The following is a 27,080-nucleotide window of genomic DNA, read 5'->3' as shown; positions in this document are numbered from 1 at the left end:
ACTATTCCTTTTTTAAATTTTTAATTCAGTGAAATAAAAATTTTAATTTGCATTTAGCATATTTGGTAATTAAATCAAACCCAAACCATGACTGATAGAAAATAATTATATATTTATATATACACTGAATAAACACACCCCAGTATCTATTATATTTCAAAATTTGTTTTATTTTATTCAAGCAAACAGCACCAATAGATCTGCAGACTGATTCTACAGCATATTGGGACATCATGTATACTGGGACATCATGCATACTGGGACTGGGACATCAAGCATACAGGGACATCAATCATACTGGGACTGCGACATCAAACACACTGGGACATCAAGCATATTGGAACTGCGACATCAAGCATACTGGGACTAGGGCATCAAGCATACTGGGACTAGGGCATCAAGCATACTGGGATTGGGGGATTAAGCATACTGGGATTGGGGGATTAAGCATACTTGGACTGGGGGATTAAGCATACTGGAATTGGGGGATTAAGCATACTGGGATTGGGGGATTAAGCATACTTGGACTGGGGGATTAAGCATACTGAAATTGGGGGATTAAGCATACTGGGATTGGGGGATTAAGCATACTTGGACTGGGGGATTAAGCATACTGGAATTGGGGGATTAAGCATACTGGGCCATGGGATGGTCGCTCCACTCAGGCAGACTGCTGAGCGTTTCCTCAGTGCATGGCTGAATGGGCCAACCCCAGGCTTTGAAGAAAGAAGCCAGATTCATGTTCACCACCTTTGAGAATGTTGCAGCGTACAAGTTCATCTTTCCATCTCGGTCATTTGGGACGTTATTGATGCTGTGATAGGCTGCAAAGACTTTCTTGAAAGCATCCCAGCCAAATTTATCTTGCAGCTGAAACAAAATAGGTTAAGGTAAGAAGGGGCAGAAATGTATACTCACGCCTGGCTATTGTGTCTAAATGTTACTCAGTTAAAGATCAAGTCAAGTCAAGCAGGTTTTAATTGTCATTCATCTATAGTGCTTGTATACATTGGAACAAATATGTTGTTTCTCCAGGACCATGGTGCAACACATGACAGTACACAAGACTACATAAAGTGCAAATACACAACAGTGTGAGATGAGTGCAAGATAATAAATACACAGAACAATAAATACACAGGACAACATGTGCAGAACAATAAATGCACAGGACAATAAATACACAAAAAATGGTCTGTAAACTATTAAATAGTATAGAAGCAATACTGGCAGCAAAAAAATCCCATGAATAAAAAAGTGTCTGATGAAGCTAAAGTGCAGGTGTGCAGTAGTATTGAGTGAGCTGGAATTAGGTGTGCAGAGGTATTGAGATGGAATTAGACAAAATCGTACTTGACAAAAATTTAAAAAGCATGATTTAAACAAAAAATTATAAGCCAAGACATGGTTTCATACCTGCATGTTTTAATTTGTACAGAAAGGTATGTAGGTTATGATTAGGGATAGAGGCACAATTTGGGTCCAAACCTTTTCTTACAATTTTATTCATATGAAATACATATGTGTACATATGTACATTCATATGTATTACAAAAAAATCACTGTTATTCATTTTATTTGTGCACAAATGTCTCATATTATTTTCCAATAAAGTAACATTAATGTATGAAGAACAAGTGAGACTAATAGACAGTCTCTGCACAATGAGTTAAAATGTCAGGGAAAAATATTTGAGATTTGTATCGAATACTTTTAAGGTTTCAATGAAAATGTATGAAAGGTATGTCTTTTTTTCATGGAAACATTATTGAGTAAGCGTTATTAGTTTTGAATTGTACTCAGATACAGTGCAAATCTCCTAACATGATACTTAAGTGTAGTAATGAAGTAGAATTATTGAAGTGCTTTCCACCTCCATGAAGGAAGAACATAAATGCACTCTGAACACAACCAGTGATAGATGAGTTATAAAAATATAGAAATATATCTGCATTGTTACACCGTGTCCTTTTTTACAGTTACTGTATACTCTTCTATAATTACTAACTTAATTCAGTAATTAGGAATGTAAATATAGAATCAATAATACCCTCTGCCCAAGTACTTTTATGCTATTTGTAATTTGTATTCAATAAAATAAAAAACACTATCAGAAAAAGTGTAGGTGTTTACCTGCATGTACGTCTCCAGGGCTGTCCAGACACTCCAGTTTTCCAGATTCCTGCCTCCCTTAGCGTAATTCTCAGCACGAATCCTTCTGTTTTCTGGAGACATGTCCTGATGAGCCGTCGCCCTGTTCACCCCCAGCACCTCCTCATGCACATACACCGACCACAGGTTACAGGTGCACTCGGTGGTATGTGGAGGGAACTCCCACTCCGAGCGCTGCTGATTATGGCCTAATTCATGAATGGCCCCCCAAATACCCTGTGTACGAGCTGTCTCTGGGTTCACGAGTTCTGCGGCAGAGATGGAGTGAATCATTACAGGGTAGCCAGCGTGCATGAAACCTGTTATGAAAGGATGGGGGATTGAGAAGCCTGGTTAGTCAATCATGCTAGATCTTTCTCCATCTACGTAGCTTGAGTTAATACGTTTGTGCTACTAACAGATTCCAGTACAAACCATGAGAGATCTGAACATCAGCGACAAAACGTTCCTTGCGTGAAAACTTGGCAGGTTTTGCGGCTAAGTCGGCCACACCCTTCATGATGGAATCCCAGAGAGCCACCACCTCATCAGGACGGTCCAGTTTACGTATGATATCTGAGTGTAAGGTAATGATTAGATTCTCAAACTCAAGCTCTGCCCAAGGCGCTGGTGCATCACGGATCTCCTTCACCCAGTCTTCTACACTGGTTTGTCCTGATGGAGAGGAAAGTTAAGTTCACTTATTTGGTTACACTAGAATGGCCTGTGGTTTACCGTTATGTTAGTCAAATATTTGAACACTTTTGTGGAACTGGATGTATTTTATGTTTGATCACCAAGTTGGCTGGCCCAAAAGTGGCATTTTCACTGTCTGACTAATAATTAATTCATGACTGTTAATTCCCCTAGACATCCATGCTAGGGGTGTAGCTTTAGGCTACCATATAATACGATATTATACGATTATAAAGGCAATGATTTGATATTTGGCCAGAACACTGAATCTGCTAAATAGATATGATTTGATTCAATTTAGTAAGTATAAGAGCTACAGGCAAATGACCTTGCTAACCTACTTACAAATCAGTTTAAAAATATGAAGTCTAATAATCACTTTATAATCAATTGTAATTAATATTAATAAATTATAATAGTTAATAATCAATTTATGATTGTTGCCTCAATGTTGAATTCATTTCACTCTCTGCCGTTTAAATCAATGCATCAATCTAAACTGTCTGATTGTTACACCCCTGATTCTATTATATGTTGGTAAATGCCCAAAATGTGGACCAGCAATCCATCAATTAGCTCAGAGAATAAAAGCTTTTCCATCAAATTTAATTATTTCGGGCATATTTGCAAGAAGTTTCTGCTCTGTTTCTGAAATTTGGTCAACTGAGAAGAGATTTGTCTGAATATGGAAATGTGACAAAATGTCACCAAATTTTCTCATGTTTTTTTTTTAATATCACCAATTTTCTCATGTTGTTTTTCATATCGTCAGCTAATCAGATAATCAGCTAAAAACAGCTCTTAGCAAACTCCTGTTTTAGTAGTAGTAGTCAGTGCTGGTATTAAGGAAGTAAGTGACAACTGACTTTACCAGACTTGTAGTATGGTGCTTTTATGGATGTTTGTACAACAACCTCCACCCCATCCACTTTGCTGTTGGGTGGTGCAATCAGGTATATGAGGCCTCCCCACAAATTCCAGACCTGCAGCATCTCATTCTCCAAAGCAAATCGCTCATACACTACAGGAGCACGTTTCAGAACATTTGCTTCGCCCAAGCAATCTGTTTGACATCCAATCTGCAGCTGTAGACATATGGTGTAAACATTACTTTACTTTATCTCTTTACATTGCTTTACTTTATCTCTGTTTTTCCTGCAAATATATAAAAACTTGAAAGAGTTATAACATTGAGTAATATACTGAACAACATACTGTAGTAATGTAATTACCTGCCAACCTTTGCCTTTGATTTCTTGAGGTACTGCAATGTAAGTCCTCATTCCAGGAGAAAGATACAGGCCTGTACTTAACCATTCTTCACAACCTGTAACAATTATCGCTGAATGTTATACAGTCTCATCTGGTTAATAAATACCATACATACAAAACCTCTCAGAGTATAAGTACATCCATGGCTGAAACTAGTCCCAAGGACACAGTGGTCTGAACACTAGTAGTTTTTTTTTAATTTTTTAAAAAAAATTTATTTATTTATTTTTTGAATACCTCTCATGTAGCCTATCTCCAGTTGTCAAATTCAAAATGGAAACAGTGGTGTCCTGATAACGTGCTTTAGTGCACTATGGTGAAGAACCTATAAGTCTTTAAGATCAGCAGCGACCTCAGAGCAGCTGAAGGTGTTTGCCCATAGACTTAATTTTTTAGCTCTACCTGTCTTCTTGTTGAGAGGTATGCAATGCATATTGTATAGGCTGACATCAGATATGTGTATATTTGTGAGTTTATATGTCAACATATGATATAAATGTGAGTGTATATGAAGGCAATTGGAGATTTTAAAATGCACACCTGTTTTTTTTTTTTTTTTTTTTTTTTTTTTAATTTATACTACTCGTAACTTTTCTAGACAAATCAGCTTGCTAGTTGCAGTAACATTAGCTAACTGGGTTGGGCTCCAACCTCATTAGCTGGCTATAAACAAATATTTAATGTTAGTTCAATTTTAAGTTGTTATGTTGTGTAACATTACTCAGTAGTAACACACTCTGACCGTGATAGTGCATTATTTACTCTTGTATTGATGGCACAGTATCATCTAATGCAATTCAGAAATGAACAGGCTAGCTAAGTTAGGATTGTAAACCAAAATATTTCACTCGATAAAATTAAACAGTCTCACTGGAATCGGAGCAGCTTATGTAATAATGCAAGGATAACATAACAAATTTGAAATTAGCAACTGATGTAGCACACATTCACATTGTTGAATATTAACTATGCATTTCTGCAGTGTGGACCTCACTAAAATGTTGATCCAGGTTACGACCCTGAGCATGCTTTAACTTGGACTGTATGTTGCAGATATTTTAATGGTTAATGGTGTTGTCATCAGTGTTTGGCAGAAGTTAGCTTAAGCTAGCTGTGGTAAAACTTAAAAACTCAGCTTTAGGGAAGTATATACTCAATAAATACAATCTGAAACAGAAAATTCAATTTCTATTAAAGAAAAGAGAATCTCTACCAGATGTGTCTGCACTGATCCGGACGCTTGCATTGGCCACTGTAGGTAGGCTGGGTATGTCAGTGATGATGAATGGCAGAAGTGCATCAGGATCTTTGCACACCCTGTACACCTCACTTCCCAAATTAAGCATTATTGTATCTTCGGTACTTTGAACAGGACATGTATGACACACCTGTGGAACTCCTGCCTCTTTCACCATATCTGTCAGCAGTGCAACCATTGAAGTATAGGAAGCGCTTTCATGAGCCTGCATGCGCAGATAATTTGTGCAATCATTTCTCAGCTTCTGCATACGTTCCTGTTCATGTTTGGTAAGATCCTGGCCCTGGATGACATGGCAAGCAAAGCGCTGCAGCAAGTCACGGAAATGGTATGCCTGTGTACTGCTCTTCCCATCTTCCGTTATTTGCTGGACTTTATACAAGTCACCTTTCAAGGTATTACCCATGAGACACAGTCCCATTTTACTGAGGATACGGTTTCCTGGGCAATCAGTCATCACATTGCGCTTAGGGTTGGACTGTGCCCAGTACCAAGCATGACCTCCTATCATGAGACCTCCACCCTCAGCAACAAACTCCTGGATCTCTTGACATTGAGAATCATTGTAGGAGGTACACACAAAGACACTTAGGTCTTCCCTAAACCCTGTGAACTGACAATTTAGCCCTGACTTGCTCAGAACACGATGGGCATCTTCAAGTTGGGGCATGATCCCGATAACCCCTTTGCGCCCTTCATCAAGCCAGTGGATAGCGTTGATCAAGAAGCTAGACAGTGAATCACAACCAAGGAAGCTTTCATGGGCGGCCACAATTATTCTCCCCTGTCCATAGTAGGCCCCAGCAATGAATGTTCTGCCACATGGGGTAAGTGCAATAGGAAAGGCTAAGGGTCCATGTGCCATCACTTCAGATGCTAAAGCCCCACCTCGAACATCAAACTCTGAAACACCTTGTAGTAGGAACTGTAGGTCATCTTTGAAGTCCTTACCAATCCTGGGAATAATCCGACATAAACCAAGTGAGATATTTGAGACAGTTACAAGAAGCTTTTAAAAACAAAAGGAGAATTTACATTTGCTTTACTTACGACACTGCCAGCCAGCTCGAGGGAATTTGCATGGGCACAGGAAATTTGCCGAGTTCCCCTGTAAGCTCTGAGAAATAGATTCCTGCCACACTGCACACTTTGTTTCCAGGGAAGCAGAGTAATGTATTCTCTCCTGGATGGGTCTGAGCCCAGTACCATGCCTGACCAGCAATGAGCAAGCCTCCTCCAGATTTAAGGAAGGCTACTAATTCTTTGGCACATGAATCAACACTGTATGCATCGGTGACATAGACTGCTAAACCCTCATTTTGGAAATCTCCTAGCTCAGTTTTCACAGGGTAGTAAGATAAATTCCCTGCAAGGGAAATGAGATTTTTTTGAATGCCTACCGTTGTGCTTACAGACTCAGATGGCATAAGCCAAGTCAAGGCATTCTCCACCAGGCCTGGGAAACGTGTTAAATACTCCTCATGTCCCAACACTACTATACGTCCTTGGCCATAGCGAGACGCAGCCATTAGGACCTGACCTCTTGGGTTCATGGAAAGTGGGAAGGCTTGGCTACCTATTAGCACAAGGTCACTTGGCACTGCATTCCCTTGGAAATCAAGCTCCTGAATCCCTTTCATAAGAGTGCAATAGTCCATCTCTTGTTCCATTGTGCTTCAATTTTTTTTTTCTGAAGAATGGTTAATCTTTGCTATTACTAGCCTGAGATAATCTATAAAGATGAGGGCTTCTGAAGTTGTAGTACTGCTGAAAGAAAGAAAAAATGACTTAAGAATGGTCATATAATGTATTTCAGATCACAGTCAGCCCTAGGGGTATAATGAACCAACAATTTGGATCGATGCACCAATTTAAAAGGCAGCAATTGAAATTAAACAATGCAACAATCATAAATTGATTATTATCAAAAAAGGACAACCAACTAGTGTGTAAAAATAATTAATGTGTGTAAATAATCCAGATGTGTAAATAATTTAATAGGATAGCAAGTTGATTTGCCCGTAACTCTGATACTAAAAATAATCCTTCTCTACATCATTATTCATGAATTAACGGTAGGCCTACACCAGAATGTCAACAAAGTTGGTCACATTTCGATAAGATAAGCTACAAAATCGAATTGTGTCATAGCAGAGTGGTATCAGTAGTATTGTCATATATTGAATTGTTATTAAACAAAATCATATCATAGTTGTACTCCTAGCCAGCCCATGATCTAACTTGATCTAATATGATTACATATTTAAAAAAAATGCTTTAATACAACAATCCAAATGCAAGGCTTTATTAACAAACGTGGTCAAAACAGGCAGGGTCGAGCACCAGCAAACAGTACAGTCTAAGGCAGAGGCAAAAGAGTAATCCAAAACACAGGCAATGGTCAGGGCAGGCAGCAGACAATCAAAAACGAGGAAAACAGTCCAAGGGTCAAAACACAGGTAAACTAGGAAACATGGAAACACGGAAACATGGAAACTAACAATGACTATACACACACACAATAATCAGCGAACTAGGAGCGTTGGTGAGCAACTCTTATACAGGACAAGGAGAACACATGACAAAACCAACGAATGAGAACATGACACATGAAACCAAGGAACCAATCAGAACATGACACACAAACAAGGGTAGCACATGGTAAGATCACATGAGGGGCAAGGAACACATGGGAAATGGAGTCCAGAGAACAATGGCAAGAGTCGAGGGTGGAGTGCCCTCTAGTGGAGTTCATGGGCATTCCAGCTGGCGATCGTAACAATATGGTACAAAAGCCAGTTTGTGTAACAATATTTATACTGAAAGTTAGAAAAATCCACAATCATATGCTTGCATATGAATCATATTAAACATTTATCATTAATCCATTCATTTAATTGCCCTGTTCAGTATTCAATCAATAAACACAAATTAAACATTTGAAAGATGTAGCTTTATTAATCAGTGTTAATGTAGTTATTATTATTATTATTATTATTATTATTATTATTATTAGTGTTTGTATTGCAGCAGGATATAAGGATATAAACTGGTTGTGCTGCTCTTGTCTAAGTACATTAATCTTTGAATAAATTAAACTGTTTAAGTTGAAGATCCTATTGATACTTTGTTCAATAGGATCTTCAACTTAACAAACTTTTGATGTTTAACTTAAACAAACTTTTGATGTTTGTTTTATTCATTCTGTCACGCAGCATGTGGTGAGTCATACTGCTGCTGAGCTTATTGATGTTGAAGATGGCAGCCAAAAAAACTGGTTAACAAACCCATTTGTCCAGTTTCACATTAATCCCACAGCAAACGAAGAGCTGTGCATTATAAACAGCACACATTCTACACTACACATTAGCATGCGCTTGGTTCAGGTCTACCTCAATTTAAAGTATACTCACCTTGTAGGAACGAATAGCAGAGAGATGTCGCAGATTAAAATGTTTTCTTCACACTGTGAACAATCCAGCACACGGGCAAGACAAAACACAGCAAGCTTTCAAAAAGAACCAGGAAATAATTTCATGGCTATGAGCTCATAAATAAAAGCCAGTGATGGTAGGTGGAGCATGAGGTGAAGAATGAACAAAAGTATGTGAGAATAATATCTTGCTGTTCTGGGGAGGTAGAGTCTGGAGCTATCTTAAGTGTGGGTGAAACTATTTTACGGTTAAGACCAAAACAGTAAAACCTGTTGTGGGAGAAAGAAAAAATAAATTCTACAAAATTATCCAAAAAATAGTCATACATGTAGTTCTACTTACTTCAAAACTGTTGTGCAGTAAAGAGTACATGGGCTATGTACAAGGGCCTTAAAATGATGTCAGTATAGTTATTCTATCTCAATATTCTACATAGAATATTTAGAACATAGATATATAGAACATTTTTCTGTCTACAGTGTAAATATGATCAGATGGCTTGGATTGATGCATTGAGTTAAAAGGCAACAGTTGCAATTAATTGAGGCAACAATGATACAACAATTATTATCGATTATATTTGATTATAAACTGATTATTATCAAAAAAAGACAGACAGCTGGTGTGTAAAAGAATATTTTTAAACTGAGGTGTAAATAGGTTAGCAAGATGATTTGCCTGTAACTCTGATGTTTAAAGTAGTCCTTGTCTACATCATCATAATTCACAACTAAGGCCTATCCCAGATTCTGAGCAAAGTTGGTCACATATTGATCAAAGGCTACTAAATTGAAATGTATCATATCGTATCAGATTCAGTAGCATCATCAAATATTGAATTGTTGTCTTAAAAATCCAGTGTCCCCTTAAAAATTCATTTTGTCTCTCATAATGACCACACTAACTGACATGGCTGTGCACACTCAGGTTGGCCTCCCTCACACTCTGTTTAAAAAAAAAAAAAAAAAAAAAGTTTAAATGCCATTTGATGTTTTATCAGTTTACTCATATTGTATGAAGATGTTGTAGTTCGTCTTCCTGTTACTTTCTCAGGGCAGAGTTTGCAGTCTGCTTTGATCATTAATTGTGAAAAATATGTCCAGACTGCTGTCATTTCATGCCATCTGTTTATCAGGGCAGCGGTATACACACATGGTCTTAGAGTAAAGGTAAGAGAGCATGGTGGCAGACAGATACATACTGTATTGTGTGGAATCCTTAGGTTACATCCCTGGTAGTCAGTGGCGGTTCTAGAGTACACTAACTGGGGGGGCCAGGCAGGGGCCACTTGTGCTTTTAGGGGACACTAACATTTATTTTAAGGATTATTTTTCAGTCACTTTTCACTATGTCATATATCAATCTGTCTGCTGACTCTCTCCACAACTAAATTACCTTGCTGATGGGTTCTCTGTTCTACTGGACTTTCTTAATTCTCTAAGCTTTTGTGTGTTTCTGACTCTTTCACAAGCATCTTCTCTCTCCAGCCTTGACTGACTATTATCTTTATTTTTCTTACTAAAAAGGACAATATGTCCTTAGTTTTTTAGCATTTTAACTACAAAGAAAAACTATGAAAATGTGTAAATGAAAGGAGTTCACTTAAATATACCATAAGTAATTAATATATAGTATAGAATAAATTGTATTGATTACTTTAACTGTGCTAATTTGTCCTTGAGAATGACAGGCCATTTACTTTAATTATAAGACAAAAGTCCCTTTTATCAAACATTCACCCCAATGAATATGTTACATTTTATCTCATATTAACAAATTACATTTCTTTAATGTGTACACCTGTTCTCTTGTAACTTAGCTGCTGATTCTCTGTATACTAGTCATGACTACTTTACATGTAGATTTAACATACGCAACACCGGACAATAAGATCAGTTTAATTTTTGTAATATAATGTGTAACTATATGCATTTTTATTATATTTTAATGAAATATTTTCGTTCCCTGTATGATGTAGATTTGAAACTCTCTGAAGCGCACAGACTCGGCATGGTACCCGGGCATTCGCTCTTGCTTGCGTAATCTGTGCTTGGGACAAAAGTTTCATTACTGCCACCCGCAGGACAAACTGTGCATCGCACCCAAAATTGCTTGGTTCGGTGTAATACGATTCCAGACTTGGGGGGCCAGTGGGGGGGCCGAGCTTGCTGGTGTAGCATGTCTGGACCGGGACGCAGTCATACAAAGACCACGTACAGAATGAGATCCAGCTCTGGCTTTAATCTGCAACAGGAGAACTAATCAGTAGATCACAGGTGACAGCTTCTCCCTCTCTGGTATACACAGAGTTGGTTGCGGTGAGAAGCATCGGTACATGCATTCATTAGCCTCTTAACAGGTAGACTGAGGCTATTACATAATCAGTTAAACAAAAAACTGAAATACATGTAAATAAAAACTGATCACAATATACAGACTTTGTGTCTTCCTTCTAATACATCAATATACTTATTAATACATTACAATTTACATATTACAGTGTTTTATATTCTATTTTACATTTACATATTTATTCGATTAAATATTTATATACTATAACATACTATTATATATACACTATATATATATATATATATATATATATATATATATATATATATATATATAGTGTATATATAATAGTATGTTATAGTATATAAATATTTAATCGAATAAATATATAAAATACCACTCATATCAATAAATCCATATTTTTACACATTACGTAATGAAATGAAATATCCAAAATATCTAGCATCGTACCGTATGCAGGCTGCACCATGTGCGTCATGCATAGCATAAACCATTAAAGTGGATTCTTCCCCATAATACTCTATGCACAATATGCATTCATTAAGGAGCAACTAGATCTCTTTTCTTTTTAGGACAAATGAAATAAGCCACATTCCTGCAACAGGAGAACTAATCAGTGGATCACGGGCGACAGCTTCTCCCTCTCTGGTATACACTAAACATACAATGCTAATCGGTTAGCGCCACAATGTACTTCATTTAAATCAAACGTTAAACAATATATTTCCATTATAGCCAACATAATCGTATACTTATATCAATTTATCACATTCATCCAGCGATAAATATGCATTTAGACAAGAAACATCATCATACCAGAGTTGTTTGCGGGGAGAAGCATCGGTACATGCATTCATTAGCCTCTTAACAGGTAGACTGAGGCTATTACATGTCGCACGAGGGGAAACCCCATAGGTGTTCCACTGATAGCGCTCCCTCCCAATAACAAACACCCGAAGAGACGTTCTGCTACTATAACGTTGCATTCTTATAACTTATGAACAATAAAAAGAACAAAATTTTTGAAGTTCATTAACTCAACCTTATTACGAAACATATAGAACATATAACAGCATAGACAGCATATAAAAAAAAAAAAAATTCCAATATAGGAAGGACGAGACAAAGCAAATTAAATTAAGTCAATGTAGGGAAATTTTAGCTCATTTAGGTTAAGCTGATGTATTCTCCACCAATATGTAAGGAAATTAGCTGTTTAGGTTAAGCTGTTGTATTCTCCACCAAAATATGTAGGAGAATAGCAGATCAGCTCAAAAGGGGAAATTTGTAAACTTAATATTTTAACAGCTGATCAACTATTCGTCCAGCGATAAGTTGAAATGAGTGTATTTATTAATTGTATGTGGGATATTACCTCCGTGGCCACCGGCAATAATATCCTAAATATAGTGAAACACTATATTAAGAGCACAGTAACAAGATCGGCAGTTTAAGGCAATAAATTTGAAGCACAGAGACACAAGACACTGGCCTTTATAAAATCAGACGAGACTTTATTACTATTCTAAAACACAGAAACTAATCTAACACACACACACACATAAACAGGGGTGAAAATGGCTTTGGAAAGAGAGTGAATGAAATTCCAAGTTACTAGCATTTTCTCAGACCATGACCTGAACAAACCTTCAACTTATGAGCTTGATTTAACATTCGCTTCATTTAGAAGGGCTTTAAACTTGTATTAAATGCACCAGTTCAGCGAGAATCTGGAGGTACTATACTTGCGTTTGTGTTGCCAGGGATTCCCTCGTTGTGTTGTTGTTTGGAAGGATTTTCCAGCGATGTTGATTGGTCGACGGTCTGGTTGGCCTTATGTAGCATCTCGAGAGACCAATGAGGAAGATAAACAGAGTGAGGCGCGAACCTGGCGGAGTCTCGTAGGCGGGTTGCAAAACTTTGAAGAATGGTTCACAGCGGTGCGAAGCCGAGAGTTGGAAGCTTTGCAAGAACCAGTCTGGATGCAGTCTCGGAGCAAGCGTGATCTCCTTGTGATGAACTTCTAAAGCTCTTGGTTGATGAGACTACCTTCAGATGTGGATGGAGACTCTCTTGAGCTGTTAGTTGAAGAGGACTCCTTGAAGATGTTGGTAAAGGCTCTCTGAAGATGTTGATGGACTCTTGCACAGGTGTTTTGGATGAGACTCTTGGAAGATGGATTGGATGAGACTCAGAGTTTCCTTTGTGTCAGGGGGTTTTAACCCTTTCCAGTTGGGCTGACCCCAAAGTGTTTGCTCCAATCAGCAGGATCTTGGGGCAGGGTGTAAACTGTATTCTCCTCCTCTGACACTAATTAACATTCTGCTCTCTGAGTTATGTGCTTTGCAAACTTTGCATAAGGTTAAGTTAGAACTTTGCTAAGGAACTTGGTAACATGCATGTAATACATCATACTCAACTTTACATTATACCAACCCTTAGGAAATTCAATAGTGATCACACACATACCAAACATGACATACCTGCTGTTATTGATACACACACGAACACTATGGTCCCCTGTTAAACGATCAAAAAGCATTATAATGACCTGGTGGCTATAAGCATGACACACATACGGAATGACATTAAAAGAGGCAACAAGTTTCCAACCTATGGTGCACCATCTTAAAAGTCATTGTCCTTATAGGAGATGTAAAGTAGCCTTATGCAGTCTGTTAAAGCTGGGTTCTGTGGAATGTGTGAAGGGTGGTGAACTTTGTGTTCCTGGGGAGAACAAAGGTCTCATTCCATGAGGGTCCTTGGGTGAGTCCCCCCCCCCCCCAACAAGTTTGACAGAGGTTCCTCTTGGCTAAGAGGGTTCGTCCTCTGGTCAGGGATGTCCTATCAGTTGCTGATTGTTCACAGGGCAGTTGAAATCCAGCAATCAGTAAACAAGTGGTAATTAACTTGGGTCTGCAAAGTCTGGGAGCAGGATTCCTAGCTTTATGGCTTCTTTGCTTTCCTTGCCTGTTCACTTCAGATCCTACATCAATGAATTATTCATACAAGTTACATTCTACCCCCTGAACTTCACAAATTTTGACTATCACAGGGATAGTATATACTGGTGTACACAAATAGACCAACTGTTATCCAGAACATTGTGCAACAAAATATGTTTCCCACGCACAGGGAAGGCGAGAACGGCAGGTTGATCAGGCCTACTGCAATCACCCGCAAAAGGTGCCTTAAACACCATTCATCTCAGATGAAACCTCATCTTGGATCTCGGACATGTGCTGAGACTCACTGACTCACAGATGCTTAACGCTACAACTTAAACGGGAAAAAAACAATAGTCTAATACAATGCATTCTTATTTCAATAAAGATCTTACAACCCCACCAACTGGACTTAAAGTTTTGATAGATTGAGTCATGTTCTCTATCAGTCTGTTGACGGGTTTCACCATCCTACCCACTCTTGTACGAACTCTCATGTCCCCTTGAGCAGGAGGTGGCTCAATAAATACAACAGGTGAAACACAACGGTCCAGGTGAAACACAACGGTCCTCTTTTAATGTCAAGATCCGCGCAAGCTCCACAACATCTTTTCTTCACTGCTCAACCCTCCGGCTCCTCCTGCTCCATCCTCTCTGACTGCTGAAGACTTTGCCACTTTTTATGATGAGAAGATTGGAAAAATCTGTCAGACATTCACTTCTACTCCTGCTCCTACACTACACACTGAGGATTCTCCTTCTCATTCGCTGACACAGTTTTCTAAACTAACAACAGAAGAGATCCTGCAAATCATCTTATCCTGCAATCCTACCACCTGCCCATTGGATCCAATCCCTTCGACAATGCTCCAGACCATCTCTCAAGACCTCCTCCCCTTCATCACCACTATCATCAATGGCTCCATAACATCTGGTCATGTACCAACTTCATTCAAGAGAGCAAGAGTTATTCCCACCCTGAAGAAACCCACTCTAGATCCCTCTGTCATCAGCAACTACCGACCGGTATCACTTCTCTCTTTTCTTTCTAAAACCCTTGAACGGACTGTCTATAATCAGCTGTCCTGCTATCTCTCACAGAACAACCTCCAAGATCCCGATCAGTCTGGCTTTAAACCGGCACACTCCACAGAGACTGCCCTTTTGGCTGTCACTGAGCAGCTACATGCCGCTAGATCAGCCAAACTGTCTTCAGTTCTCATCCTCCTTGACCTTTCAGCAGCGTTTGACACGGTGAACCACAAGACTCTCCTATCCACCCTCATGAGCCTAGGAATTCGTGGTGCAGCATGGCAATGGTTTGCTTCCTACCTGGAAGATCGGTCATATCAGGTGACATGGAGGGGATCCACATCTGCTCCTCGCAGACTCTCCACTGGTGTTCCACAAGGCTCAGTACTTGGTCCTCTCCTGTTCTCCCTCTATACCCGATCTCTTGGCGCGGTCATATCCTCACATGGGTTTTCATACCACTGCTATGCAGATGACACTCAACTCATCCTCTCCTTCCCTCCCTCAGACTCTCATGTTTCTGCTCGGATATCAGATTGTCTGGCTGACATCTCATCATGGATGACAACTCACCAGCTGAAACTTAATCCCACCAAAACTGAACTGCTGTTCATCCCATGTGATTCATTCTCAGGATCTTGCAATTTCCCTAGACAATTCTCTGATCTCGCCTTCAGTTACCGCACACAACCTTGGGGTAACCATGGACAATCAACTGTCCTTCTCCTCTCACATTGCTAATCTAACACGCTCATGTCGATTTCTCCTTTATAACATCAGAAGAATTCATCCATTTCTTTCCTCACAGGCCACACAGGTGCTTGTTCAGTCCCTTGTCATTTCAAGACTGGACTACTGCAACTCACTCCTGGCAGGTCTGCCTCTGAGCACCATTCGTCCTCTGCAACTGATCCAGAATGCAGCTGCACGACTGGTTTTCAACCTTCCTAAATTTTCCCACACCACCCCATTGCTGCGCTCCCTCCTTCCTGTAGCTGCCCGCATCAGATTTAAAACACTGATACTCGCCTACAAAGCCAAAAACGGACCAGCACCCACTTATCTCAAAGCACTTATCACACCTCGAGCGCCACCACGCTCCCTCCGATCCTCTAGCACTGCTCGACTGGTCCCTCCATCTCTCAGGGTACAAGGAAGGCATGCATCGAGACTCTTCTCTGTTCTGGCACCAAGGTGGTGGAATGAACTTCCCCTAGATGTCCGAACAGCTGAGTCACTGGCAGTCTTCAAACGACGGCTTAAGACTTACCTCTTCATAAAATACTTAAATTAGCACTTTCACAAAAAAAAAAAAAAAAAAAAAAAAAAAAAAAAAAAAAAAAAAAAAAAAAAAAAAAACAACCCTCCCCAACAGAGTTTTGGACTGATGGTATTCCTAGTTTGTGACCTACCGAGCCAATATCAGAATGTATTTTTGATAGACTTCAAAGCACTATTGTAAGTCGCTCTGGATAAGGGCGTCTGCCAAATGCCATAAATGTAAATGTAAATGTCTTCATGGAGAACGGTCTCAAAAAATGAACTGCGAGAATCACAACTCAGTCCTTCATCTGGACTGCCTACATTGCTGTTCTCCCTGGTACAATCATCCTTTGACAGTAAATGTTCCTGTCCCAATGACTCAGGGATTACATCCAGTGATGCAGCACTGTCAGACCCGCAGGACAACCTCTGCTGAGGATCCTCAGAAGCTGCGACTTTTTCCACCCAACTGGCAACTCGCTCAGACACAGAACACAACTCAGATTCGGGACAAACAACATCATCCATGGACATACTTCGACTCCCAAGAGCAGATCCACCACTAAGCTTGGATGATTCAGGTTCTCCCAACCCCATGGGCAGGAAATTTGCTTGCAACAACAAATTACGATGAACAGTTTTCTCCTGGCCAGTTTTCTCTTCCCCCGTTCACCTTTGTTGGCCAGCAGAACTTGATCACCCAACTCAGTGTTACGGCCCTTCGTCTTTTGGTTGTACAACTTAGTCTGACGTTGCTGACTGGCATCAATGTACCCCTGAGCGATGGTCAGAGCCTCTTTCAGGTGATCCTTCAACCTCTTTACGTATTTGTCGTAATCAACAATGTCACAGTCTTTCTCAACATTGCCAAACATCACGTCCACAGAGTAGAACGGAGCATAACCTGTGGACTCATGCGCAGTACATTTATACGCAAAGGTCAGCGTCTGGAGCAACTGTGACCACTTTTCCTTAGACCTTGGTGGGAGTGCTCTGATCATACTGCCCAAGGTTCTATTGAACCGTTCAACAAGGCCGTTTCCCATGGGATGGTAAGCAGTTGTTCGGGATTTTTCCACCCCGGCGACCTGCAGCAACTCTCGGATCAGATGTTTCTCAAAATTAGCCCCCTGATCCGAGTGGATCCTGTCAGGGAAGCCATACACGCAAAAATATCGGTCCCACAACTGCCGTGCTACCTGCTTTGCCGACTGGTCGCAACACGGGAAGGCGTGAGCCATCCGGGAAAAATGGTCAGTTACGACCAACACGTCCACATTGTGGCCTTTGGAACTTTCCGCAGTCCAAAAATCAATGCATACTAGCTCCATTGGACTCGACGTTTTCACGCTCTCTAGTGGGGCTCTGCCTTCGGGTTCAGGTGTTTTACTGATGACACAGCGTTTGCAACAATTCACATATTTGCGACCGTCGTGTTCCAACCCGACCCAAAAGAATCTTTGTCTTGCCAAGTGCATGGTTCTACTTTGGCCCTGGTGCCCAGCATCGTCGTCATCACCTGCGTGACTAAAGAGGATGGGACAACGTACTGTAACCATTTCTTTCCCGTCAGGTTATCTTTGTTTACGTGATACAGTACACCATCAAGTATTTTCAACTTGTCCCATTGCTTCATTGAGCACCTTATACGTCTCGCCAGCACGCTCACGGCGAGAGGCTCTCTTGCCTCTATTGACGTAAAAAAGGACCCTTGACAGACAAGGATCACTCTGTTGTCTGTCTCTAAGTTCATCCAATGAGAAGACTGGTAATGGGCATTGCCCAGGAAGCAACAAATGCTGGGTATCTTGGGAAATCCAGGAGATTGCTCTCGATTCAACTCCTGCTTCCCAGTTACTATGACCCTCTAACGCTGCAGACACCTCAGCACTAGAAAGTGGGCAACGGCTTGGTGTTACACAAGGAGGACCTTCAGCGTTCTGGATACCAGCACTAAGCCTAAATGCATCCTGCACTGTGTGTCTTTCAAACTGTTCTGCTTCCTTGAGCAACGCACTGTAGGGCTCATTCAGCAGCCTCTGACTGACCCGGTTGTGGATGAAGGGTTGGCGACTTAAAGCATCGGCCACTACGTTCTTACTCCTAGGTATGTACTTGATGCTGAAATGATAGGGCGCCAACTTAGAAACCCATCTCTGCTCACACGCGTCGAGTTTGGGCTTAGTGAGGATGTAAGTTAAGGGATTGTTGTCCGTCCATACGACAAAATCATGGCCTTTCAGCCAGTGGATGGACTTGTCACAAACGGACCATTTCAAAGCCCAGAACTCTAAGCGGTGAGCAGGATACTTGACCTGAGCGCGCGTAAGGGCTTTGCTAGCGAAAGCAATTGCCCGGGCCCTAGTCTCACCCTCTGCGACCTGTGATAAAACAGCGCCCAACCCATCCAGGGACGCGTCAGTGGACAAAATAAATGGGCAGCTAAAATCAGGATGTGTGAGTACAACAGAATTCATGAGAGCAGCTTTTAGCTGCTGGAAGGCCCTACTGTGCTCCTCCTTCCAGTCCCCAGGACTCAACTTCCTGAATGCAGCAGAACCCTTCTCCGGAGTTTTCTTGCCCCTTGGCGCGGCTGTCAAAGCAAACAGGGGTTTTGCGATGGTGGAGCAGTTTTGGATAAATCTCTGGTAATACAACACCATCCCAAGGAACGATTTAATTTTCCTCTGGGACGGGGTTACCCCATCCTCCATCATCAAATCAGACTCTGCGACTGCTCCAATAGCGCTGACTTTGTCCGGGTCAGTCGCTACCCCTGAACTGTCAATGACGTGCCCCAAAATCCGCACACTCCTCCGGAGGAAATGACACTTTTTAGGGGCTAACTTTAGCCCATGTTCTCGGAGCCTACAGAACACCATCTCAAGTCTCTTGATGGCCTCACCCTCGTTTGGGGCATACACAAGTAGGTCATCAAGATAACAAAGCAACGTCAAGAAATTTTGATCACCAAAGATGTTTGTGATCAGGCGAATGAAGCTAGCGGGACTATTGCACAAGCCCTGCGGTAAGCGGTGTAGGGAAATTTAGCTCATTTAAATTAAGCTGAAGTATTCTCCACCATTATATAAGAAATTTTAGCTCATTAGATGTTGACTTAGTTTGGTCTTATAATTATTGTGATGTAAAGATTATTAATGTAAACAGTAATATTGATTATCTTAGGGAATTTTATCAAAATAAGTTTGACGAGGCGTCTTATTCACTCTGGCAAGTCATTACAATCGCGGCCATCGACAGTAATAACTTCCCTTGAGGACAACCTTTATAGAGCACGGTACTACTGATCGGGCACCCTAGGAACTCAGATGGTGAGCAGAAAATCACAGCACAACATCACCTTGAACATAGACGAGACTTTATTATACTAAGCTACTACAGACACAGGCTAGACTACTACACACATATCCTAACTACTACACACATATCCTAACTACTACGCATGACCAACACACACATATCCTAAACTACTACACACACAAACAACACACACACACATCCTAACTTACTACACACAAACAACACGCACACAGACATACACATTCATACATGTGGGTATGTGACATGAGAAGAACCAGTGATAATAACCAGAGAGTTGAGTTCTGGAGCATATGCATGACAATTTTACTAGACCCTGACCTGAGTGAGCCATCATTCTATATCAGTATTAGTCAATGAAAAAGGGTTTTAGGTTTACTGCACCAGCTTAAATGAAGTTGGGAGGTATCAATACTTGCTTTGCTTAGGTGGTGAGTGGAAGGAGTTGGTGTTGGTCAGCAGGTTCTAGTCGGATCGGAGTTGGAGAATGTTAGAGGAGTTATGGATCGTCACCGGAGAGAGAGGATGGAGTCTGAACGGCTGGGAGAAAAGTTGATTCAGGCGAAGTTCGAGGTTGCCAGTCTTGGGACCTTCTGAGGCAGGTTCTCTTGCTGTTCCAGCTCTGTTCGGGTTCCAGCTCCAGCTCCGGCTCGGTTCTTTTCTTGGTCGAGGCGTTCTGTGTTTCTGTGTTTCTCTGTGTGTTTACTTGCTTGGGCATGTGGTTTTTATGTTAGTTTAGATGAGCCGGCCTCTTGAGGTCTTCAACCAACCCCAGGCCGGTTTGGAGATGATTGGAGAGTGGCTTGGCTGGCCCTCCAGCTAATTTGCAAGCGACCCCTCCCGGGTTGCCCCCTTCTTAATGTCCATGTAATGTGGTCTTATTTACCTTTAATGTGTATAATAAATGTATGATATGAGGTACTGAGAATTGCAAATCATCAACAGCTTCAGCACATGAAGACAAGCATGCAGATACCACACATGACATACATTAGCCATGGCCATTAGCTACTGGGTATAATGGCGTGTTTACAGAAAGAAACAGACTTAATATTATACAATTCCATTAATAGTGGGGTTGTAATATAATGCTGGTTAGAGTACATGATTTGGAGGTAGCACTGGACCTCCCACCATGTGAGAAGTCACCGTGGCTGAAGAGTAAGTTAACTCTTGCCCTCTGGTTTAATACAGGTTGTGGGAATGCATGTTTCCCATACAGATTTAACACAAACTCAACGACTATATTGAAATAAAATAAGGCAGATACAGAGAAAGAAAAGGGCATTCTTAAAAGTGGAGGAGTCTTAGGCCTGGAGTCCTTTTGCTGATTCAGTTGGGAACAAAAGGTCACTTGAAGCTGAGTAGGGTGCAGTGTGATAAATCTCAACCAGTTCCCTAATCCAAACAAAAGGCATCTGTTAAGGGTGGTCAATTCGAGGTCAGTTCCAGGAGGGGTAATCTACACCCTTTTTTTTTTGGGTTTTCTGCGTTCCGATGACCGTTATCATCCCTTAGTGTTTAACGACCTGTCGTTTAGCCTAGACAGGCCGGAGCCATCTTGGGTCCGTTGGGTGTGAAGAAATGTCTTTGTCCTCTGTGTGGTTGTAGAGACAGTTAGTTTCCTTAATTTGATAGTCTCGATTCCTACAGCGGTTAAGCTCATACAGACCCATCAGTGTTGTGAAGGCTGTAAACTTTCTGTCCTTCTCAGCCATTGCGGTATTATAAAAGCCAGAGGTAAGATTCATCACGCTAAAGATTGCGTTTCCGCCCAAGGCTGCCAAGCAATCTGCTTGGTGGGGCAAGGGGTGAGCGTCCTTGATGGTCCGGGCATTAAGCCAGTGGTAATCAACACAGACGCGAAGATCACCACTTTTCTTCCATACCAGGACCAGCGGGGACGCCCACTCAATGCAAGACTTCCGAATGATCTCCTGCTCTTCCATCTCAGAGAGCTGATACGGAAGTCTGAACGGGCGGTTATCTGATAGATGGATCCACCACAACCAACAAGCAAAACATCTGCATGGGGCTGGTCAGACTCAAGGGTCCCACATGCATCTAGCAGCCTGCGCTCGGTCTCCTCACTAACTGTGCATGCCATAGAACCAGTGTCTAGAATGCCTTGGCAAGTGACCATATCATTCACCAGCACATCCGTATAAAGTAAACTGTCAGCTTTTTCCAGTTTTGTGATGTCCTGAAACAAAATGATACTGCCACCCGATTCAGCCTGACAATGATTACTATAGATGACCATGGGATCTTCTTCACTGGTGAGGGGCTGACTAGCTCCACTCACATCACCCCCTCCTCGAGGTGAGTGAACTAGTATACGTCAAGAGTCTGGGCCACAGCTTGGCCAACAACCTTGTGACAGGCCTTGCGCTGATGCCCAATCTCTAGGCATGCGAGACATCTTTTTTCCTTCATACAGTGGGAGCGAGTTGAATGAGATCGATCTCCACAGACTTCACATGGGGAAGCTTGATACCACGGTGACACCCGAGGCTTCGGTTCTGACGCGGGCAAGGTCGTGCGCTCTAGCACTCTTTCTAACATTTTCAGCACACGCTCCAAAGTGCCCGACTCATTGACTTCATTTGCTTTAGTGTGAACACCTGTGATACATGCTGGTGAGGTTACGCCCACACTTTCGCTTCCTATGGCTACCTGAGTTCCAACTGCATTCTCAACAGTAACAACAGCCTGATTTACTACAACCTTAGGCACAGGTGGGACTACTTTCCAGGACTTATAGTCCCTCTCATACTCATCGATGGTCTCTTGGACTTCCTCAGCTGACCATCTGCTTATGGGCTTACACCTAAAGACAGTGGAAAGGTCAGGATTAGGACATCATTGCAACCTCTGAGCTCATGTTTTCCATTTTGCCACCGTATCTTTTCAGGTGAGCGCCTGCTAACTCGGCTGCCTAATTCAACCTGACCCAGTAATCAACAGGACACTCACTTTTCTTTGGCTGTGTTGCATAAAAGTTGGCCAAAGGCTGGCACGAGCCAGGGCTCTCGCTAAAATAGCGCTGCAGTACCTCGTAGACAACTTCAGGACAGAGTACTGCAACCGGGCTACTTTTCAGCTTAACCTTGACAATGCTCTTTGACCGGCCACAGAGATGGTTCAATATCTCTTCCACACTGTCGGCCTTGCTGCAACCCTTTTTAGACAAATACACCTCCATCTGTTCAATCCACTCCAGGATGGAACATTTGTCACTACCATCCCCTCTGAACATTTGTGGTTCTCTAATGTCAGCTTTGACTATCAAATTTAACTTGGACAAATCGAAGCTTGTAGACAGGGGCATAGTCCTAGAAGGTTGCTGCTCAAATGCTGGAGCAGAACCATGTAATACAGAATTCTGATTAATTAACAACCGTGAAACAACTGAATCACCTATCTGGTTTCCAAGCTCGCCAATGAGGTCACGCAGTTGCTGTGTAACGTTTTCACCACCAGTATTGGCAGGAGTAGAGGAAGTTGGCTTATTAATTCCCATCAGTGTGCGGTCTAACTGGAGCAGCCACAGAATCATAAGTCAATACGCGTGGTATTCCAACTACGGGCTCACCTACCCCCAATAGCCCTCGAGCTCTGCCAAAGTGTGGCGTCATCAAATCTTCATTCCATCCCCCTTCAGCCATATTACAAATGGTAGGTAATAACTATTGAAAACATACAAGAGAAATCAATTTCCAATGCTTCTACAAGCAGAGATAAAGAAAACAAAAAACGTAAGAGTTCAGTCCAATGTGCGTATAGTGTGTCAAGTGAGAGTTCAGTTCAGTTACTGTCAATGTCCAGACATTGCCACCAGAACGTCAACGATGAAGATTCTTTGGCCGCTGATGTCAGAACCGTTGTGATCCTCAGTTGTCAAACCCCAGCGATCAGCTGCAGCAGATCTGGTGCATCCGGGTCACGGCACCAAATTATGTTGCGTGTCTGGACCGGGACGCAGTCATACAAAGACCACACACAGAATGAGATCCAGCTCTGGCTTTAATCTGCAACAGGAGAACTAATCAGTGGATCACAGGCGACAGCTTCTCCCTCTCTGGTATACACAGAGTTGTTTGCGGGGAGAAGCATCGGTACATGCATTCATTAGCCTCTTAACAGGTAGACTGAGGCTATTACATAATCAGTTAAACAAAAAACTGAAATACATGTAAATAAAAACTGATCACAATATACAGACTTTGTGTCTTCCTTCTAATACATCAATATACTTATTAATACATTACAATTTACATATTACAGTGTTTTATATTCTATTTTACATTTACATATTTATTCAATTAAATATTTATATACTATAACATACTATAATATATATATATATATATATATATATATATATATATATATATATATATATATATATATGCTTTATCATAAACACCTTGTTTTGACCTTATAATATTAATGTAAATATTAATGTAAAGCGATTTGATATTTTGAACTCAAAAACTGCTGTATAAATATAAGTATAAATACAACAATAATTATTTTATTTCGTATATTTTTACATTTATGTACATTTTATACAGCAAACCTTTTATATATTTTGTTGTAGAGTTCTAATGTATATGATCTTAGTGTTTCCCATATAAATAAACACATGAATGGATGAATGAACATATGAGCCAGGGTTACCAGATCAGCCACTCTGCATAAACTGTCCGAGAGCTTATCGAATGTCTCCACAGTCACACGGCCAGGCGGCGTGCTGCAGGCTTTCTCCACCAGGCGCTCGGTCTCTTGCAGAGCTTTCTCCTGGATCACCACAAATCCCTCTGTACAACTCAGCTCAGGAACGCCAAACAAACCCTACACCAACATGAAACATACACGAAGAATTAAGAGTAGATTGAAAGTTACAGGCTCTAGTGAGAACCTTGCAAGAATTATTAAATTGCATATACACTTTAGAGAAGAACTCATGCAAATGCAGAGGTTTTGAACAAATGCTTCACTAATGTACTTATGTCTGCAATACTTGTACTATACATACATATTTAGACTCCATTAACTTTCTGGTCATGTTCACGCGTCTGAATTTGAGTGAAATAAATATTTACTGCTTCATTTTCTGTTTAGTCTGATTTGGTTTGAAGAAAAGCACGTGGGAAGAGGCAGGCCTACATATATACTTGCTTAAAAGGTCTTTCAATCATTGCTGACTTCACGTGTTGCAGGGTTTGCTTGAAAGCAGCCCAAGAACAACTTTTACATGGAATCATAGACCCATTATTTCTACCTTGTTTAAGTCAAAATTGTTTACGGCGTGTATCGAACTCTGATCTGATCATGTCTCATCTCTTGTTTATGGTTTTAATGGACAGGACATCAATACACAGCCAGGTTAGAGGTAACATCCTTGTTATTTATAGATGATGTTCTCTTGACACCAACTGAACTGGAACGCCGACATGCTCGCGAGAGTTTCACTGCTGAGTGTGAAGCGGCCGGGATGAAAATCAGCACCTTAAAGTCCAAAGCCATGATTCTCAGAGCGGGATGCTCACTTCAGGGGAGGGGAGAGAACTTGAATTTACTGGAGTACCTGGAGGAAAGCCCCAAAGCATGAACATGCAAATACCAGGCACATAGGGGAGAGGCGGGAATCGAACCCCCAAACCCTGGAGATGCAAGGCAAGTGTTAACCACTAAGCGACCGTGCCCCCCAGTATAGATATTTTTTATAATTTATACAATCGTACATGACCTGTCTGATAAGTCAAAGCCCATACTGGGAATTATTATTATTATTATTTTTTTTAAATAGAAGACTGGTCGTCCCATTACGTAGTTCAAATTGGCTGTACTTTACCCATCCAGCTTGCTGGGCTATATTAGTATTATCCATTTTACTAGGTGTTTCTGAGGTTCTTTGGGAGGATGCCAAAAACATCTCAAATCAAGCACAAGTATGCAGTGGCCACCAACTCTGTAAACCTGAGACTGCCATCTAGTGCTAGCTGCTTTTCTTAGGCACAGCTGTGTGTGGATTGGGAGATTTTTGTGTGTGGATCATACAAGGCTAAAACCGTGGAAAGAAAGTCTCAAAATCCAAATAAACTGAACAGAATCAACTCCGAAAAGATGTCAGTGAATGCCCGTGCATCACCTGATCCACAAATGCACATCTTACTTGTTACATGCACAAATTATGATACATTACTATAAAAGAGAAGATTTGTATTCACAAATATGTCTCTTTTGGTACAAATTGCTGCACATTAATTTCAATTTCACAGACTCAAACCGTAAGGCATTTGTTTGTAAGATAGTAAGATGCATTTGCAACACTTATCAAGTTCATGGGTAATTGTGCATGCATTTGTTAATCATTTTGAGACTAATTTCATCCCATAGTTCCAGACCACTGACAGATGGAGGAGAGAAGGATCTGATAAACTGGTCAACAGTGATTTATCATATACCTACAAAGTGATCTTCATGGCAGACAGACCTGATAAAAGAGACAGTGATTGTAGATTAACACTGTGTTGCTTTCAGTATGAATGCAGGTAGTTTACATACCACATTTTGTTGATACAGATCCAGTCTTCTGGCAGCTTTGGCGTTGAAAGCAGCTCCAACAGGTGACCAGGTGGTGACATTTCTCCTCCACAGCTTTAAAGGAACTCTGTGCCTTAACACACTCAGATACAGCGCTTTACAAGCGGACATGCCTGAACACTTATATAATGAAATGCACTAACTTTTACCTGCATGCATGGGAGGCTAGCCTGCTAGCGAGCTGGATATAAACATGTATAACATACACGTTATAAAACCTCTCCTTAGTTTAATCACTTTGTAAGCGTTTGAATATCAACACTCGACATTCATTCAACTATATAACTTCACCTATTTTTGTTGTTAATAACCTCATTAGTAATTTAAAGGTTACTCATGTGGGTTCCAGCCAGCCAGCAAGACCTCCAGGCTAAATCCCAAAACGCTTATCATCAGACATAAAGTGCACTACATAGGGGACCACAAGCCCCTATTTTAAACGCCATGTAAAGTGCACCACTCTAGGGAGAACCGAGCCATTTAGGAGGTCATCCGAGATCACGTGGGCAGAGGATTTCTTCTTCGTATACTACAAAGAGTGAAAATATTGCGAGAATGTCAGCGCATAGCGACGCCTAGCGCCACTCCGAGCAACAGCAACTTGTTCCTCAGGATTATTGAGAAGGGTTTGTCTGCGTCCTGCAAGACTACAAACCACGCCCATTACAAGGAACGCCTACTATCAAAGCACACCACACGCCATTTCCACGCCCATTCCCCCTTAACCTTAACGCTAAGCCTAACCCTATGTTTTACGTATCTGTT

At 41.1% G+C, this 27,080-nt stretch overlaps 1 protein-coding gene across 3 annotated transcripts; it reads right to left on the bottom strand.

Moving 5' to 3' along the window:
* Positions 1-149: 149 nt before the first annotated feature.
* LOC117599086 (TRPM8 channel-associated factor homolog) lies at positions 150-9,020 on the bottom strand. Of its 3 annotated transcripts, none has more exons than XM_034310805.2 (8): positions 8,791-9,020; positions 6,428-7,144; positions 5,333-6,333; positions 4,080-4,174; positions 3,719-3,932; positions 2,587-2,826; positions 2,134-2,471; positions 150-870 (listed from the first exon to the last, which is right to left on the bottom strand). In XM_034310805.2, the coding sequence occupies exons 2-8, from the start codon at positions 7,045-7,047 to the stop codon at positions 628-630; spliced, it is 2,751 nt and encodes a 916-aa protein (XP_034166696.1). In that variant the 5' UTR covers positions 7,048-7,144; positions 8,791-9,020; the 3' UTR covers positions 150-627. The 3 variants fall into 3 exon arrangements, with proteins under 3 accessions (XP_034166696.1, XP_034166697.1, XP_034166698.1); XM_034310806.2 differs by having other exon boundaries at positions 6,428-7,141; XM_034310807.2 differs by lacking the exon at positions 8,791-9,020 and having other exon boundaries at positions 2,134-2,420.
* Positions 9,021-27,080: the final 18,060 nt, after the last annotated feature.

This window comes from Pangasianodon hypophthalmus, chromosome 14 (genome assembly GCF_027358585.1).
Source record: "Pangasianodon hypophthalmus isolate fPanHyp1 chromosome 14, fPanHyp1.pri, whole genome shotgun sequence".
Classification (NCBI taxonomy): Eukaryota; Metazoa; Chordata; class Actinopteri; order Siluriformes; family Pangasiidae; genus Pangasianodon; species Pangasianodon hypophthalmus.
The sequence above is the reverse complement of the archived record's forward strand: the minus strand, read 5'-3'. Positions and strand labels throughout refer to the sequence as shown.